At 37.1% G+C, this 17814-nt stretch overlaps 1 protein-coding gene across 6 annotated transcripts in view; it reads right to left on the reverse strand.

The window, feature by feature from the left end:
• LOC127438242 (arf-GAP with coiled-coil, ANK repeat and PH domain-containing protein 2-like) overlaps positions 1 to 16077 on the reverse strand; it is a 107014-nt gene extending 90937 nt beyond the window's left edge. For 4 of the 6 annotated variants that reach the window (XR_007896690.1, XR_007896689.1, XR_007896688.1 and 1 more), the window contains exon 1: positions 15734 to 16077. Coding sequence is in view for 2 of the 6 variants with exons in the window: in XM_051693670.1 (XP_051549630.1) it covers positions 15734 to 15786 (53 nt within the window). In the remaining 4 variants the exon portion in view is untranslated. The remainder of the gene's footprint in view (positions 1 to 15733) is intronic. The other 2 variants (XM_051693670.1, XM_051693669.1) reach the window with 1 other exon arrangement.
• Positions 16078 to 17814: the final 1737 nt, after the last annotated feature.

A 17814-nucleotide genomic window follows, 5' to 3' on the forward strand; every position in this document is an offset into this window, starting at 1 on the left:
ATTTATGATATATTTTTAATGATTTTTGGCAATGGTACTTTAATTAATGTGCAGATAGTGTGCTGCATTTTAGATGTAAGAGAACCAAACCAAAGGTAGCTGCCTTGTTGCCTCGCTGACCTATCAGTCAATGACTTAACAGACAGTGTTTGCGTATGAAGGTGCCTCTGGTTTCGGACAGGTTTCTTAGGCAGCGCTACGCCACATTGTTGCTAGGATACCAGCATTCATTCAGTCCAACTGAACCACAAAGGTTGAATATAATCAAGAGAGTTTTGACGATAACCAAGCATATACTTAATAACTACAATACTATTCTCTCTCTAGAAATGGAATCAAAAGTTGGAAAAATAGAAAAAAACTGGCTATCAACTGCCTCTTCGGCCGCCATTTTCTTTCTTTCTTTCTTTTTTTATTTTTTATCCCCTTTTCCTCCCCAATTTGGAATGCCCAATTCTCACTACTTAGTAGGTCCTCGTGGTGGCACGGTTACTCACCTCAATTCGGGTGGCGGAGGACAAGCCTCAGTTGCCTCCGCTTCTGAGGCAGTCAATCTGCACATCTTATCACGTGGCTCACTGCGCATGACACTGCGGAGACTCCGCATGTGGTGGCTCATGCTACTCTCTGTGATCCACGCACAACTCACCACGCACCCCATTGAGAGCGAGAACCACTAATCGCGACCACGAGGAGGTTACACCATGTGACTATACCCTCCCAAGCAACCGGGCCAATTTGGTTGCTTAGGAGACCTGGCTGGAGCGGCGTTTTCTTTCTTAAGTTCAAACTGTGGATTTGTATGCAAAGGATTGTGGGATTTGATAGGCAGCAAATTATACATCTGTGCTGTCTTCAAAAATCGATCAGATGAAGGTATCTCAGTAGACAGGATGTGATGAGAACACTGGATTTGGACGTGCCTTGGTCCCTTCCTACCTCCATATACAGCCTCCGGTGGCAGCATTTTCCTGGTCTTGGACGCATGGTGGAAAATGTATTGTTTTTATGTATTTCCTACCGAAACAGGAAGTGGGGGAGGGACATGTCGAACAACTCATCCCATTTTTAAAAACAGCTAATAGGCTTTAGTATACAGACACCTACAAACATACCCTTTTCCACCATGCTGCTAATGTCAGAGCCAAAACGATCTCAATACTGGCCAGCTTTTTCACTGACTTTTAGAACCAAACAATGATCTGACAGCATAAATCCATAACCAGCCCACAAATGCACACAGCACATTGCGGCCTTTGTTTTCGACGAGGCTGGAGCCGTTTTGCAAGATGAATGACAAACAAGCGAGTAAAAGACAATATATCTATGTTTTGAAACACAATACAATAAGCATAAAGAATAAAGAACACTTACTGGTGCTATACATCCCTTCGGTTGCACAAAAAATATAAATAAATTCCAGCGTTGGCACGTTCCATTCACAATTGATCATCCCTATGCCCTATTCCCTTCGAAGACAATTACCCTCCACTGTGAGAGCTTCAGAAGGCTGAAAGGTGATAACGGTCAGTCAGAACTCACTTTTTAAATGATTCTTATTGGAAAATCTGTTTGGAATGTCCCTTCAGCATTGATTGTGGTCCCTGCGACAGTTTGAACACAGCCAGGTGTATTGAACAGATGTAGGGGGAGGGTGCGTTTTAGTTCTAGAAAGCATTTCATTGGACAAGGTTTCTGAACCTGTATGTGACGTCATGGGTGCTGCTGTGTCTTTTTAGCCGTAAGAAAGATATTACAGTTTTTAAATGCTTTTGTCAACTTTTAAAAGTACACTATCATATAGATGACCTAAAAGCTAATAGATATGGACTAAAAGCAGCAAAACTTTAATTTTGATTTCACAGGGTCTTTAAATTCTTATCATTGCTACATAAACAAACATTCAGATGAACAACTTTAGCCACTGCATAATGTCTTCCACTGTTTTTTTATTGTTTGAGAGCTGTTTGCATGAGCGCTGTTTTTTTTTTTTTTTTTCAAGACCCCCTGCATTCTGTTCCTTTTGAAAACGTCCCCTGAGAAACACGTCCGATCAGGGTATGGTTAATCTGAAACTAGCCTAATTATAGAGGGTTTCCTTTAGATGAAAATATGTAGTTTTGCACATCCCTGATTCATGGCCGATATAGCTTAAAAAAGTTCATCTAAATTTTTTAGCCTTTTGATAATATTCAATATATGTTGATATGTCATTGCTCTGAAATAGCTTAAAAGAGATTATTTTTTTTCTTGAGAGGAACTAAGGAGGTTTATTAATCAATGGCATGGATGCTTCTGTTTGAGCCACCAGTGCGCATTATTTAAATTAGAATTTTTAAAAATAAATAAAAGAGTTTTGTGAGGACATAACATCTCAAGCTGTGACACTCTGAGGAACTGACGCTTGGACCGGCCCCTCAGTTGTGGAATTCTTCCTGCAATTGTTGGGAAACAATCTGGGATGAAGCAGAGGGGGAGGGGGAGTTCCCAATGAGGTAAACCTCAGATTTTAGAAAACCAATAACACTGTGTAATGAGATTAGCTTACAAAGACGGAATTTTTGTGGATAAATCATTACCAACTGTAAAGAGCAAACTGTACATGCTAAACTTCCAGAACTACTGATAATGTACAAGCCATCATTTTGCCATCACTTTGTGAGATTTGAATGCACTGAAAGTCTTGGTTCCATAAACGAGTCCTAAGCTATGAACCAAACCAACCAGCTTTGAGGTGAATAACGACAAAGGATCATGTCAAAAGTACTGGTACTTTGGTACCAAGTCGATACTAAAATAAAAAAAGATTAAACAATACCAGTGTTTCTGTAGTACCAGTAGTACCAAACACCAACTCAATTCGGTCCCAACATGCTGTCTGTCTGACACACGACTGCTTTCAAATGCTCACATGTTTGAGCGCATGCTCTTTTAGCCTACTCCTTTTACACTGAAATGGACAATTAATCAAACTAAAAATGCAATATTTCCTAGTGTGATTATTAAACCGCAAAAGGATGCGATTCAGTTAAATAAATATACAGTCTGCATGTGCTGGGAGCCTTAAAGTGAATATGTGAAGCCGCTCATACGCTGAAAACAGCATATTTTATGAGCATTGCATGCTGTGCTTGTTGTAGTAGATGACAGAAGAGAGTAGTGTTGTCAAAAGTACCGGTACTTCGGTACCAAGTCGGTACTAAAATAAAAAAGATGTAACGATACCAGTGTTTCTGCAGTACCAGTAGTACCGAGCACCAACTCTCTCCGGTAACAGCGCGCAGTACGACTGACACACGATATTTTGAATGCCTGATCTGTTACTCCTTGTACACTGAAATGGACAATTAATCAAATTAAAATTGTGACATGTCCTAGTGTGATTTATTAAACCACTAAAGGCTGCAATCTTACTGTGGACGAGCTGCGTACTTTAAATAAATCTGACCGCTCATCCACTAAAAACTCCTCAGACATTAAGAATCATTCACGTTGTACGAGATGACAGAGCAGAGCACTTATCCATTGTGAACCACGCAGCATGTAAAATTTATATTTATATAATTAAAATCACAGCATTTGCGCTTTAATCTCAGCTCAGCTTTATTTATATCACATTTCAAACAACAGAGTTGACCAAAGTGCTTCACAGTAATAATATTTTAAACATAACATTTCAAAATTACCACACACACAAATACCAGTAATCTAAAGTACCAACATTCTAAAACTGTGTCCTACATTTCATTTGTCAGACTCAAAGGCCTGTGTAAAGAGATGAGATTTCAGATGTGACTTAAAAGTCTTCGATGATCACACTGGGCTGTGCTGCGAACTGTTTTTCCAGAAAAGTGAACCTTCCGGCAAAAAACACACGTCATAATAAAAGCATGGTTCAAAATAAAATCTAGATGCCTGAAATGGAATAAAAATATATTACAACTGTTTAGTAAAATGTAATATTCAATGTAATAATAATAATAATAATAACAACAATCAAAATATCACAAGCAAGACATGTTGAATAAGTTTAGCAAAACAAACAAACAAAAAAAAATTATATTTTCACTTGTTAAAAGTTTTAAGAATTTATTGATAAGACACCATTTTGATGATGAAATTAAATTAAACTTTAATTATTAAACTATATTTATTAAAATATTTAGTAAATAATTAAAAATAACTAAACTGGTGTGTTCAATAACACATTATCATATTTTTGCTGTGGTACTGAAATTGGTATCGAGAACCGGGAAATTTCACTGGTATCGGTACCGACTACTGAAATTTTGGTACCGTGACAACACGAGAAGAGAGCAAACATTCACTGTGACGCACACAGCTCCTGAAGACTATATATTTCTATAATTAAATCATAGCATTTTGCACTTTAATAATTGCACTTAGCCATATAACCAACGTCTTATCCGGAGGTGTGAAACTACAATCAAAAACACAGAAAATGGAAAAACTTTTACGTCAAAATAAAAGCTCAATTCAAAATTAAAACTTGACGTGTAAAATTGAAGAAATTGTAACAGAAATATATCACTACTGTTTAGTATAATGTAATATTTACTTTAATAATAATAATAATTTTTATTATTAAGAAATCTCACAAGTTGAGTACTGTACTAACTGAAAAGTTTTATGAATTCATTTAAATAGACACCATTTTGATGATGAAATAGTGTTAAAATATATAACATGGAACAGAAAACAAAATTTTTTGGGGAAAAAAACAGAATTTAGAAAATAATAAAACTTATTATTTCATAGGGTCCTACTTAAAAAAACTTGAAGCAATGTTTACTTAATTGAGGAATACTCGAAGGAAACATGCTACTGTTTTCATTTATTATTTACATTGAAATTTGACATATTAATAGTCTAAAGGAATGTGTTCAATAGCATATTACCTATTTCTTTGTGGTAACGAAATTGGTATCAAGAATCGTGAAATTTTACCGGCATTGGTCCCGACTACTGAAATGTTGGTATCGTAACAACCCTAATCACAACTTTACAAACTTTTATTTAAAGGAAAAAAGTATTTAAAAATCGGACCTTGGAAAAGGTACAAGACTGTGTACTTAAACTTTTTCATGAGGGAATGAACTACAATCGCATGAAGCATTGCAAATGACGTACTGTAATTGAAATAAAAAATATTGATTTAGATTTTTGATTGTTGCAAAAAATTCACATATATGCAAATATACAAGTAGTTTGAGATTGTAGGGAGAGCGACTCTACTGGATTACTGACAGTGCATCATGGGAGTGGGTGGTCGCTGCAGAACTCTTTTGGCACACTTTGTTACCGCAATTCTTTGATTGGTGGATCTGTTCCCCTCGGGATGATGGGTAGTGTAGTTCTTCTCCAAGAATTGCGCTAACTGTTTATGCTCTGGTGGATTTTTAGGCTGCCACCTGTCATTTTTCACACTCCAATGCAAAAAGCTCACCATTCACACATACTGTGGAATAATTGCAAAAATTGTCATTTTTCAGAGGAAACCCCCCCCCCACCCAATAAAAAAAAAATTATTCATAAATAGTATTGTGTGTTTATAATCTTATGATAAACAGATTGTTGTAGTTTTTTTGGAAAAAAATAAAATAAAATATTTTTTTTTACAGATGAACATCTGATTTACAATTACTCTGTAAACATGTAATTCTGGTTCTGTTCACTCAACCTCACTTTGAAAAGTCTCATTTTATTCCACTAGGTGGCAGAAAGCACTAGAACGTTTTTTTCTCTATCACATTCCATCAGCTTTAATGCATTTTCGCCCTCAAAGTTGTGCTCGTCCATAGACATTAAGTGTAATTTTCAGTTCAAACACAACCCTCATTGTTTCACTGAATATCTCGGCCTCTGAGTGGACTAGAAGCTCAATCTAGGTGTCATTAGAAAGCTTTATTTTTTTATAAATATTTCTAACCCATTACCAGCTAATTTTCAATGTGAATGTTTTGAGGACTTATTTCAGTATTTGAAGCAACAAATGCAGAAGTAATGGTTATCTCTGAAAAGTTCAGATTCTAAGCTTTCAAATGATACCTCATATGCCTGACTCATGTATAAGGATACTTTAATGTAGTGTTGGGTTCGAGTCCACCTTAGTCGAGTCCAAGTCAAGTCCAAGTTTTTAAACAATCGAGTCCGAGTCGAGTCCGAGTCCATAACAGGCCGAGTCGGACTCAAGACCGAGTCCATAACAGGCCGAGTCCGAGTTGAGTCTGTTCAAGAATCTGAATTAAAATTGTAACCGTAAACTCAACAAAAATATTTTAAGCTTATTTTATCCTTCACAACTAAGAAAAACAATTTGTCAATATAAATACAAAAAACAAATGATTAGTATCCTGCTGAACAAATTTCAAAGTGGATTCAGAATGAAAGCAATATGCTTTAGGTGATTGAAGACAAAACTGTCCTTCAACACACTTCTTACTGCGTTCTGTTGACATTTCAATTATTTGTTGTTTTTCCCCTCCACTCAAATATACACCAAAGTAAGTGAAAGCTGCATTAGTCATTACAGAGTTGTTATTTCGATTTTAATTTAGTTTTTATTTCTACTTCAATTTAAATATGTCCATTCAATTTAGTTTAGTTTTATCTAAAATTATGGGTGAAATACATTTAAAGTAATTAATTAAATACATTTAATGTGTTTAATAAATGTAATAAATGGTAATATTAAAACATTTAATAATGCCCATAAAATTAAATACAACAACATAATATAAAAACAGAAAAGATCAGATACCATTAAAAAAAAAATATTTATATACTACAGTACTACATTTCATACTTTTCAGTCCTCTGCTGTGTCCAGGTGTAGCCTACTTCCCATAAGTCAAGATCAAACTCACCTTGGGCTGACATTTCACATTATATTTAGTATGGATAATAGGTGAATAGAGACTTCTCCCCTCACTTGTGTTCTTCATTGTATTTTCTGACTTTTTTGCCATTGAAACGCAAGTGCCAGCTTTACAGGAAACACACAGTTATATCAGAAAGACTCGGAACAGCATAGCATAAAGGGAATGGCAATTTATTGATGAACAATAAATGGGGAGGAGGCGGTTGCCACGTTGGCACCTGCAGGCAGCAGAGTGGTTGACCTTTTTTTGTTTTTTGTTGGGATTTTTCCCCTTTTTCTCCCAATTTGGAATGGCCAATTCCCAATGTGCTTTTAAGTCCTCGTGGTCACGTAGTGATTCGCCTCAGTCCGGGTGGCAGAGGACAAATCCCAGCTGCCTCCGCGTCTGAGATCGTCAACCCCTGCATCTTATCACGTGGCTTGTTGAGCGCGTTGCCATGGAGACATAGCGCGTGTGGAGGCTTCACGCCATCCACCGCGGCATCCACGCTCAACTCACCACGCGCCCCACCGAGAACGAACCACATTATAGTGATCACGAAAAGGTTACCCCATGTGACTCTACCCTCCCTAGCAACCGGGCCAATTTGGTTGCTTAGGAGACCTGGCTGGAGTCACTCAACACGCCCTGGGATTCAAACTAGCGAACTCCAGGGGTGGTAGCCAGCGTCTTTACCACTGAGCTACCCAGGCCCCCAAGTGGTTGACCTTTAAAGCGAGAGGTGAACAGTGATTGGTTAAAGGAAATTATTAATGAAACAATGACGTGTACCGTGCAGGTCTCCCTAACAGAACAACTGCTTACGTTTCCATAGGCTGCGCTACAAATGTGTTGGATTGAGTTGTAAAATTTCCATCATGGTCTATTTCATCCGTCATATTAGTTTAAATGTCCCTGATACGTAGTAAATTTAATTTAGTTAACATTTTCAGTTAGAAATGACTTTGCGTAGTAAGCGTGAGTCTGATAAAACGCGTTCTATTTAATAATTTGCAGTTGAGTTGGGGAACGTACTTTTTAAAGTGTACTTACGTTATTGATATTTATGGATGAGAGCAGCAGAGCACGTCTGGCGAATGGCGATCTCTTTCCCGCACACACATACAGCAGGGGCGTGCGGGCAAGAGAGTTAAAAAAGTACTTTGAAAGAGTGCGCGCTGCTGCTCTCCGCCAGAATAATCACACGTAAGGACATATATGCGTGAAAACTGATGTGCAGTATCAAATACACAGAATGTATGATAGTACTACTGGAGAGAGCACATCAATATGAAGACATAGACAAATTCCAGACATTGAGGCAATTTTGAAATCCCGGCTGGACTCTTTTTGCAGGTCTGAAAAAGAGGACTTGACTGGGGAAAAGAGGACGTATGGTCACCCTATGTTACGTTATTTTTTTGCTTGTTTGTTTGTTTTTCATTGCATCACAAATGCCATGGACTCAGCCGGACTGAAAAAAATCCCAAGTCCAAAAGGCTCGAGTCTGAGTCAAGTCCGAGTAAAAATGCATGAGTCCGTGAGAAGTCTAAGTCCATTAAAACTGGACTCCTGACTCGGACTCGAGTCCGAACTCGAGTATCCCAACTCTACTTTAATGTTTTAAGCGTAAACATTTTTCACGATATAGCAGCCCCCCAGTAATATTACAGGAGATTAATAGACTTTGATTTACAGTTAAAAACTGTTAACTGTTTATGTCACGTGCGCTCAGAGCTCAAAGCACTAAGAGCAGAGCGCATGAACGCGAGTGGTTTTGTGGCGGCTCGCACGAAAACCAGGATTGAGTAGTGCTTGTTTCAGATGAGGAAGCATATTTAGCACATATAAAGCACCAAGCGCCAAATGAATATCATTACATTTGCAGGAAAAGCACTGCAATAACCAACATATTAACTCCCACTTCAGTTCCACATTCAGGGCTGGACATTATGTTTTGATCTTATGACACAGACATAAAATACCTCACACTCTTAATTCAAAATGCCTGTTTTTGCGTTTGTTCATGCTGTTGTGTAATTATTTTTCATGTAAAACATGCGCTTGTCGGCCATCTTTTATCATTGCACCGGGTATCGATATGTTTTCAGAATCTCATGCACAAGTACCACGTTTTAAGTCATCATCATTTACCGAATTTAAAAACATTGATGGATAATTCATACGCTGGCTGTCCATCATTTTGACAGATAAAACAAGAAAGAAACTCTGCATAAACCATCTTTACGTGGTATATCTGCCTATGTGCCTCTCTCAGTCCATGCGTGCATGGTGAGGGAAAAGAGAGGGAGAAAGAGAGGGAGGAACAAAGATTGTGCCAGTACGCGCTTCCACGAATAAGGAGCTGTACGCACTTCCGCGAATAAAGAGCTGTATTCAGCCTCGTCTATCTCAGCTAAATTAGAGTGAGAAAACAGCACATTTGTTACAAAATAACTAGTATATAAACACTTTTAAAAAGTATTTTGTATATAATGTTAGATGCATACGTGAGTATTTATTCTGATGGTACTATACAAGTTCATAAGTTAAGGTGTCAAATGTCAGTCGCACTGGTGCGGCCAAATAATTTTCCATGGTCGCACACAGTAATTTTCACTTGTATATGCGACTGAATCGGTCGCACTGACAAGCCTTGGATTACATCTAGCACTTCTTCGAGACAGCAACGGATCAAAGGTGAGTGTTGCCAACTAACAGACCCACTAATTAGTGCAAATAATTCCAGGCCCATGCGCAGTTATAAAAATCTGGCCACACACATTCAGTGCTTGAGCACTCTGCTGATGACGAAATTTGTGTCACTTGTCCTTTACACAGACGCCTAGTCCTCATCTGACTGAAGGGTACTTTGGGCTTAAAAGGCCTATAAATCCACAGCGAATATTTTGGTGGCATGCGACACGAACCAAGGGGCCTGTTTTACCTATAACTCTCTCTTTTAGTCTCACAACGCCAAGTTAAACACAGCAAATGGAAAAAAGACAATGCAGCAGCTCTACTGAGGATGGAATATCTGCATGTGGAGGAAACCATTTTAATATTAGGAATGATGACAACTGGCATCCTCAGATTATGGTGAAAATGTGTTGTCTCCATGAAACATCTCCTAGAAGGGCGTCAAAACGACAATTTCCACCCACGATATAAATTCACATTATAAAAATAACCTTATTATCATAAAATTTTTTCACAAAGATATTTGCATTGTATGCCAATGGTGTGAGTTTAAAAATGAAACAAACAAACAAAAACACTTTTTGTGTTATTTTTTTCAAAAAGTTGGAGTGACTTTAACTCCAGAAACATTACAGATATCTTAACATCCTTTTGGATTCTGGTTCAGATCTAACTTTCTTTTTTGTATCTTCATTTTTAAGGACTTTTATGGTTAAATCCCAGAGATACTGTGCTCTCAATGTGGCTCCATCCATAAATTGTTCAATTATACCCATTTCATTGGTCAAAAAACAAATGTGGGTCACATGATATGAAGCTAGTTTTTCTTGTCCAATAAAACAAAAAGTGTGAAGTATAAATAATGTTGAAAGTAAAAATGTACAGAATATGTGCCATAAATGGCTCTCCAGTTGAGTGCATTACCTAATATATATATATATATACACACACTCTACCGGTCAAAAGTTTTGAAACACTTATTCTTTATTATATATTTATTTATTTATTTATTTATTTTCACATTTAGAATAATAGTAAAGTCATCAAAACTATGGAATAACATAAATGGAACTATGGGAATTATGTTGTCACTAAACAAAATCCAAAATATATCAAAATTGTGTTATATTTTAGCATCTTCAAAGTAGTCACCCTTTGCCTAGAATTTGCAGACATGTACTCTTGACATTTTCTCAACCAACTTCTTGAGGTATCACCATGGGATGCTTTTTAAACAGTATTGAAGGAGTTCCCATCTATGTTGGGCACTTATTGGCTGCTTTTCTTTATTATTTGGTCCAAGTCATCAATTTCAAAAACTTTTTTCTTTTTTTTTTTTAATTAAATTTTTGTTTTATAATGAAATAAATTAATATGGTGGCACAATTATATTTTTGTCTACAAAAATAATTTCAAACATTTAAGCATATGCCTTCAGATCAGAAGATTTTTAAGATCATGAGAAACATTTCAGTCAAGTGTTTCAAAACTTTTGACCGGTAGTGTGTGTGTGTGTATATAGAATATATTTCAACATTATTTGTACTTCAGAACTTGGTTTTGTTGGACAAAATATATTGATATTTTATGACATGCCAAGAAATAACCCAATAAACATTTCAGTCAGGAACTGAGGATATGTCAATGACACTTTCCATTTATTGCTTAAGGTTAGGATTATCTCTCAAAACACCCTAGCAACCACATACCAAAGTTCTTAATACTAGGCTTGTCATAAAATTAGAAGTCTAATTTGTATGCTTTCCAATTCAATGTCAGTTGGTCTTCTATTGAATGTAGTGGGCGTAATAGCTTCGGGAGACCACAAGAGGGTGATATAGCATTTTCTGAAGCCGGCTGCGGGTAGGACAAGGCACTGGTATCACATCACACACGACGCGTCAATGCGCATTTGGCAATTGTGAATCTAGTCACCATACAAATAAAAGTTCTGAAGGTTTTTTGTACTTCAAGAATGAGCAAAGTGACATTGATGAGTTTGCAGGTTATTGTATGAAACTGGTGTAACTGTGCAAACTAAACAATTAGAAATGGCAAAGTTTATAATGCAATCTCTCTGTACAAATAGATATAATTCAAGCTGTCAAACCACAAAAAGACATACTTGCAACTGAAAACTTACACAGCAAATAATCTTTGTTCTTTGATAATGATTTGGGTCGAATATAATGGAAAACTATGTGCGTTCCTTTCTGTGGCACTGCAGAATTTTGAACAGCCTCTGGAGTCATAGCTGGGCACCGCTGATCATTATAATCATCGGAAAATGTTCTGATTACCGATACTTGAAAAAGGCATTGATCCAAAGCCTACTTAATACCATAGGAATCACACTGAAATTTGGTTATACGTGACAACTGAGTCTTTTCTTTGACGTAAAGCACACATAAATAAAGGCTCTTTCGATATCTTCTGCAAATGACTTAAGCCCATCTGCTCCTTATTTCTGAGACAGGATGTTGTTCTGAGAGAGAGAAAGAGGAGAGAGGAGGGGTAGAAAGCACAGATAGCACTTCAACACTTCAAGAGACTTCCTTCAGCCAGTCCAGATCTCAGGACTTTTACTAATTAGCTATAAGTAATAAGTTGTTTACCTTACAATACAATTATAACAGGTTCAGTTCCAAGTAACTTGAGGCTAAAGAAACAGTTCACCCAAATCAGAAAATTGTCATTATTTAATCGGCCTCATGTTATTCCAAACCTATATGACATTCTTTCTTCTGTGAAGCATAAAAGCAGACATTTTGCAGAATGTTCACTGTTTTTACATACAATGAAAGTGAAAGGGGACTCTGTCATGCTCCAAAAATAACAAAAAAATGCACCATAAAAGTAGTCCATATAATTTCCAAGTTTTCTGAAGCCATACAATAGATTTATGTGAGGAAAAGGTCAACATTGAAATCATTATTCACTGAAAATGTGAGAACCAATGGCATTTGGCGATAATGATATTCAGTGTTGGGTGTAAACTGATTACAAGGTAATTAGTTACAGTAGTCTAATTAATCTTTTAGTCAAAAAGTAGTGTAATGCATTACATTTAAAATTCTTGTAATCAAATTCTTGTTACTGACTTTTAATCAAGTGAATTACTTTTAAGTACATTAATGGTTACACTTATTTAAAAAAAAAAAACATTATCTAAAACACATTTAAAACTTGAATTATGTTCATATGTACGTCTGTTTGCATTTCTATGACAGCTGAAGTGTCAACCCCCTAACTAGAGTGTATAACTTGTGTGCAAAAATAAACAAGTAGACATTATTTTGAATTTGTTCAGCAGAAAACAATTTTATTCCTGCAAAAAAGTGTTTTAGAAAGTAGCTTAAAAGTAATTAGTAATTTGATTACAATTTAGGAGAAGTAATTAGTCATTTGTAGTGGATTACTTTCTTTGAATAACTCACTCAATACTGAACCTGACACTGAAGCCTCCAAAAGGCGCCATTTCGGAGTCAAGGGAGATTTAATTGCTCCGGTGGAATTTTTACAGCCGAATACTTTTGGTGAATAATGACCTAAATTTGGATCTTTAACCAATAAACCACAACACTACACATCAACAGTAATGAGAAACCACATTTCAAACACCTTCACATTTGGCAACACAACTATAAGATGGTGTCAATTCTCAGAACTCTTATAAATCTAAATCTAAATGCGCAAACATACATGTATTCTCATTACAAAATTGTAAGTTAGATAAACTTTACACACAAAGTAAAAAACTACACATATCAATTATCTGTATATATATATATATATCCGATAACCTTCAAAATATAATATTTATTAACTTAATGCATTATTATTTTATGATAAGTCACAAAAATTGTCAGCCAACGATCCTACATCTGTGTGGAAAGGCATGAAAAGCATTGCCAAGTAGAAGACACCTCCCCACTCGCTCTGTAGAGAGTCAGCTAATGGCTGATGAACTGAATGTGTTTTACTGCAGGTTTGAAAAGCCCAGTCTCACACCCATCCTCACTCTGATCTTCACTTCACACACACACACCAACACCTCCTGGAACCCCCCTCCTCACCAGTGTTGCCAACATAGCGACTTTGTCGCTAGATTTAACGACTTTTCGGACCCCTTTAGTGACTTTTTTTCTAAAAAGCACCTAGTGACAAATCTTAGCTACTTTCCGTAGAAGAGTCACCAGTACTGCCGTGCGAGCGCGAGGTCTTGCTTTCCCGCCACAGGCATACCTCTTTCTCTGTGTCTACTCTGTTCAGTGAGTGGCAGACAGAGGAGCAGCACATTCAGTTCACCGCACGGCAGCTGACACAGACGTGAATGAGCTGCACATGTGCAAACAGAGTTGCCAAGCAACTTTTTAGCAGGCTTTAGCTACTTTTCATTGAAAGTAGTTGGCAACACTGCTCCTCACCCCTCCTGCTATTCAGTCTGCACTAATGATCTGTGAGAAGGATGTGTGCCGGGTCTTTCGGAAATAAAAGATTAGGAAAGCTTCAGGCCCAGATGGTGTTTCACCTGGCTGTTTGAAAGTCTGCTCTGACCAACTGGTCCCCATCTTCACACAGATCTTCAATAAATCACTGGAGCATTGTGAAGTTTCCTGCTGCTTCAAATGCTCCGGTCCCCAAACAAACCCAAATCACAGGACTAAATGACTACAGACCTGTCACTGTCATGTCTGTAGTCATGAAGTAGTTTGAGAGACTGGTTTTGGCATACCTGAAGGACATCACTGGACCCCTGCTGGACCCCCTTCAGTTTGCTTACCAAGCAAACAGTTCTGTGGATGATGCTGTCAACATGGGACTGCATTATATGACCTGGGACTTATGCAAGGATACTATTTATGGACTTCAGTTCAGCCTTCAATACCATCATGCCTGATCTTCTCTCAACCAGCTCTCCATGCCCACCCCAATCTGTCAGTGGATCACCAGCTTTCTGACAGATAGGCAGCAGCTAGTGAGACTGGGGAAACTCATATCCAGGACCCTCACTATTAGCACTGGTGATCCACAGGGATGTGTTCTCTCTCCACTGCTCTTCTCCCTGTACTCAAATGACTGCACTGCAAAAGACCCCACTGTCAAGCTCCTGAAGTCTGCAGATGACACCACGGTCATCTGCCTCATCCGTGACGGTGACGAGTCTGCATACAGACGGGAGGTTGATCAGCTGGCTGTCTGGTGCGGTCACAACAACCTTAAGCTGAAGATGCTCAAAAGTATCTCCAGAGTGAGGAAACGTGCAGGTAGAATTACTTTGGACCCCACACACCCTGACCACTCCCTCTCTGAACTGTTGCCCTCTGGCCGGCGCTACAGAGCACTGAGCGCCAGGACATCCAGGCACAAGAACAGTTTTTACCCTCAGACCATTTGCCTCAGGACTCCCCCATAGCGCAATCATGTAAATACATATCTCATGTACATATGTAAATCCACTCAGATTTAATTCAATAACTGTACATACTGTACAACCCTACCTTGCACATACATTACCACTTGCACATGTACATACGCCATTCTTTTATATGTCCTATTATTTGTATGTCTATTTATACTCTTACCTTGTTTTATATTCTGTGTCTCACTGTAATGTTCTGTGTGCACTTGTTTCTCCCATCACCCAAAAAAATTCCTTGTGTATGCAAGAACACTTGCCAATAAAGCTAATTCTGATCCTGATATATAATCATCTGACAAAAAAGTAACTTCACTACAAAAAAGTTGTATGCAAAAGTATCACGGTAATAGCAGTACCATGGAGTACAATGTAATTGCCATGCTATATGAATCTGGTAATTATTCAGAACAACTGTATTACCATTTGACACCACAGTACTTTTTTTGTTAAGGCTGTCATTGCTTAAAATGTGAAGAACATAATGTCATCATGGACACCAAGATGAATACAAACCCAATCCCTTAAAACAATGCCAATGACATTTATGATCAAATTTACTATTAATATAAATTAATATACTGTCAATATAAATTTGTTTAGTGTATGTATGTATGCTTATGCTGAATGTTACTGGTATAATCCAAAGTTCAGTAATGGGCAGACACTTAAAACTCCTTCACCACAACTGTCACATAAATGACATGTTTCTAAGTTTAAATGCCCTTCTCACCTGAATCTGGGTGAATCTTTGAGACATTCTTCAAAATCCACAGTGATCTTCATGTTGATTTGAACGGAGGTTTATAAAGAGAGATTAAGAGCTAACAGGCTAACATTAGCGCATGTAAAATCATAAAAACAGTTCTGCTCAAATCACTCAAGATTCCCAAATAAACTCCACATATGAGCACTAAACTCCCGTCTTGTTGCGTCAGTTGGACATGTAGCTGTAGAAATGATTTTTAAAGGCTGTAGTTCCTCCAGTATTAGCGAGTGGACTGATCTAATGAGCGTAAATGAGGAGCAGCGAAAGGCTGCGTCCCAAAACTTTGTGAGCTGTCTATTTAGACTGGGCAGCAATGCCTTTCCGAAGAATATAAACTGGAATAACTGAGTAGAATGGCAGTTAGCATGAAACAGTCTCACTGCAATGGGAGGGGCTGGTTTTGCGGCTCATAGAGTTTTGTTTTTAATTTATAATGTTTTTATGTTGTACATAAAATATCACTTCTACCTGTCAAATATCACTGAAAAACGAGTCTTGAAAAAAAAGAAGAAAAAATAAATACGGTAGGGGAGCGGCCTGCCCTTTTTAGCCAATCAGAAATTATCCATACCTGTCAATCAATTTGCGTGTCCGGATTCGCTGACATCAGGTTGGCTGACATGTCTCCGATGGGCGGGGTTTTGTAGAGATGGCGTGTGCTTGAGAGGATGGGGAAGGTGCGATATTAATTAAGTAAATAACTGTAATATTTCTCCAATTTTAATTAACTTTTGATTTTGAAATATTTATTGAAATTTCTCAATGTCAATATTCAGGCGAAAATTATTATTATTGTCAAGAACAAGTAAATAGACTTCAATTTCACATGGTTTGTGTTGCTCTTCTCAGCGTTGGTAATAATCAACCAATTACAGTTGTTTGTGATTACTGGGTGAGCACATATTTTCAGTCATTTTATTTATGTTAATTGGCGGATTTTCATTTGTATATCAGGCATCCAATTCTTGGATGTAATAGATTTAAATTATTATGTTTTCTATTGTAAAATGTCTCTAAGACAAAACAAAACAAAAATAAGTCGTTAGATTTTAGCGGGGCTCAATAGACCTTTTTCACAGACTGTGATGGCGCGTTTCCGCCTTATTTAGCAGCGTAAATCTCGCGATTAAAAAAAAAATAAAAAAAAAATATATATATATATATATATATATATATATATATATATATATATATATATATATATATATATAATTATTATTATTATTTAATATTGAGTGTAAATGTATAACAATATGCTTTGTGTTATATTACCCTGGAATTAATAAAATAAAATAAAAATTTAAAATAAATTACAACAGCTGTGAGAGGGTTTTTATTACAGCTGCTGAGAGAGTGACAGTAAATTTGGCATTTTCTCCTATCTGACTGCCTTAATCCAATCTCTATTTTTTTCCTCTTCTGGAAAGTCATTAAAACGTAAGAGTTTATTATTTTATTTTATTTTTTGGTCTTGGAGCAAATGGGTAAGCGAAATAATATTTGCTGTGGTCTCCCATTCACAGTGGTCTCCCATTCACTCCCATTCACCGCTGTCGAAGTTTACCCTGCAAACGTTTACTTCCGCGTTCCAAAACCCGGAGTGTGGATTCGGCGCTTTGAGCCGCCATGCGCCGCCTAGAGGAGAAAAGGAATTTGTGCCCAAGAGATTTAAGACACAGCCAGAAACAGGCCAGTGAATACAATCCTTATTTCCCTCCTTTTATTTCCAGTCTGGCACTTTAAACCATGCAATACTGTACACGTTTCTGTGCTTTACCATCATCAATGATATGGAAGTCACGGAGTGCCATTTAAATTACCAATCAATTAATCTGAAAATAAAAACGTGGATAAATAAGCTAATTTATAAATAGACAAATAAATAGACACATTTAAATGTATTTAATTCACATTTAAAAATGTAATTATAAAAACTGACCAATGGCATTTTTTAACTCTATTCTCAAATGGATAAAGAAAATTGGCAAATAGATTAAGAAAAACAATTGCCAAATGCTTTTTTAAAGCCCAATTTAAAAGGTGCA

Source organism: Myxocyprinus asiaticus, chromosome 49, assembly GCF_019703515.2.
Source record: "Myxocyprinus asiaticus isolate MX2 ecotype Aquarium Trade chromosome 49, UBuf_Myxa_2, whole genome shotgun sequence".
Taxonomy (NCBI): Eukaryota; Metazoa; Chordata; class Actinopteri; order Cypriniformes; family Catostomidae; genus Myxocyprinus; species Myxocyprinus asiaticus.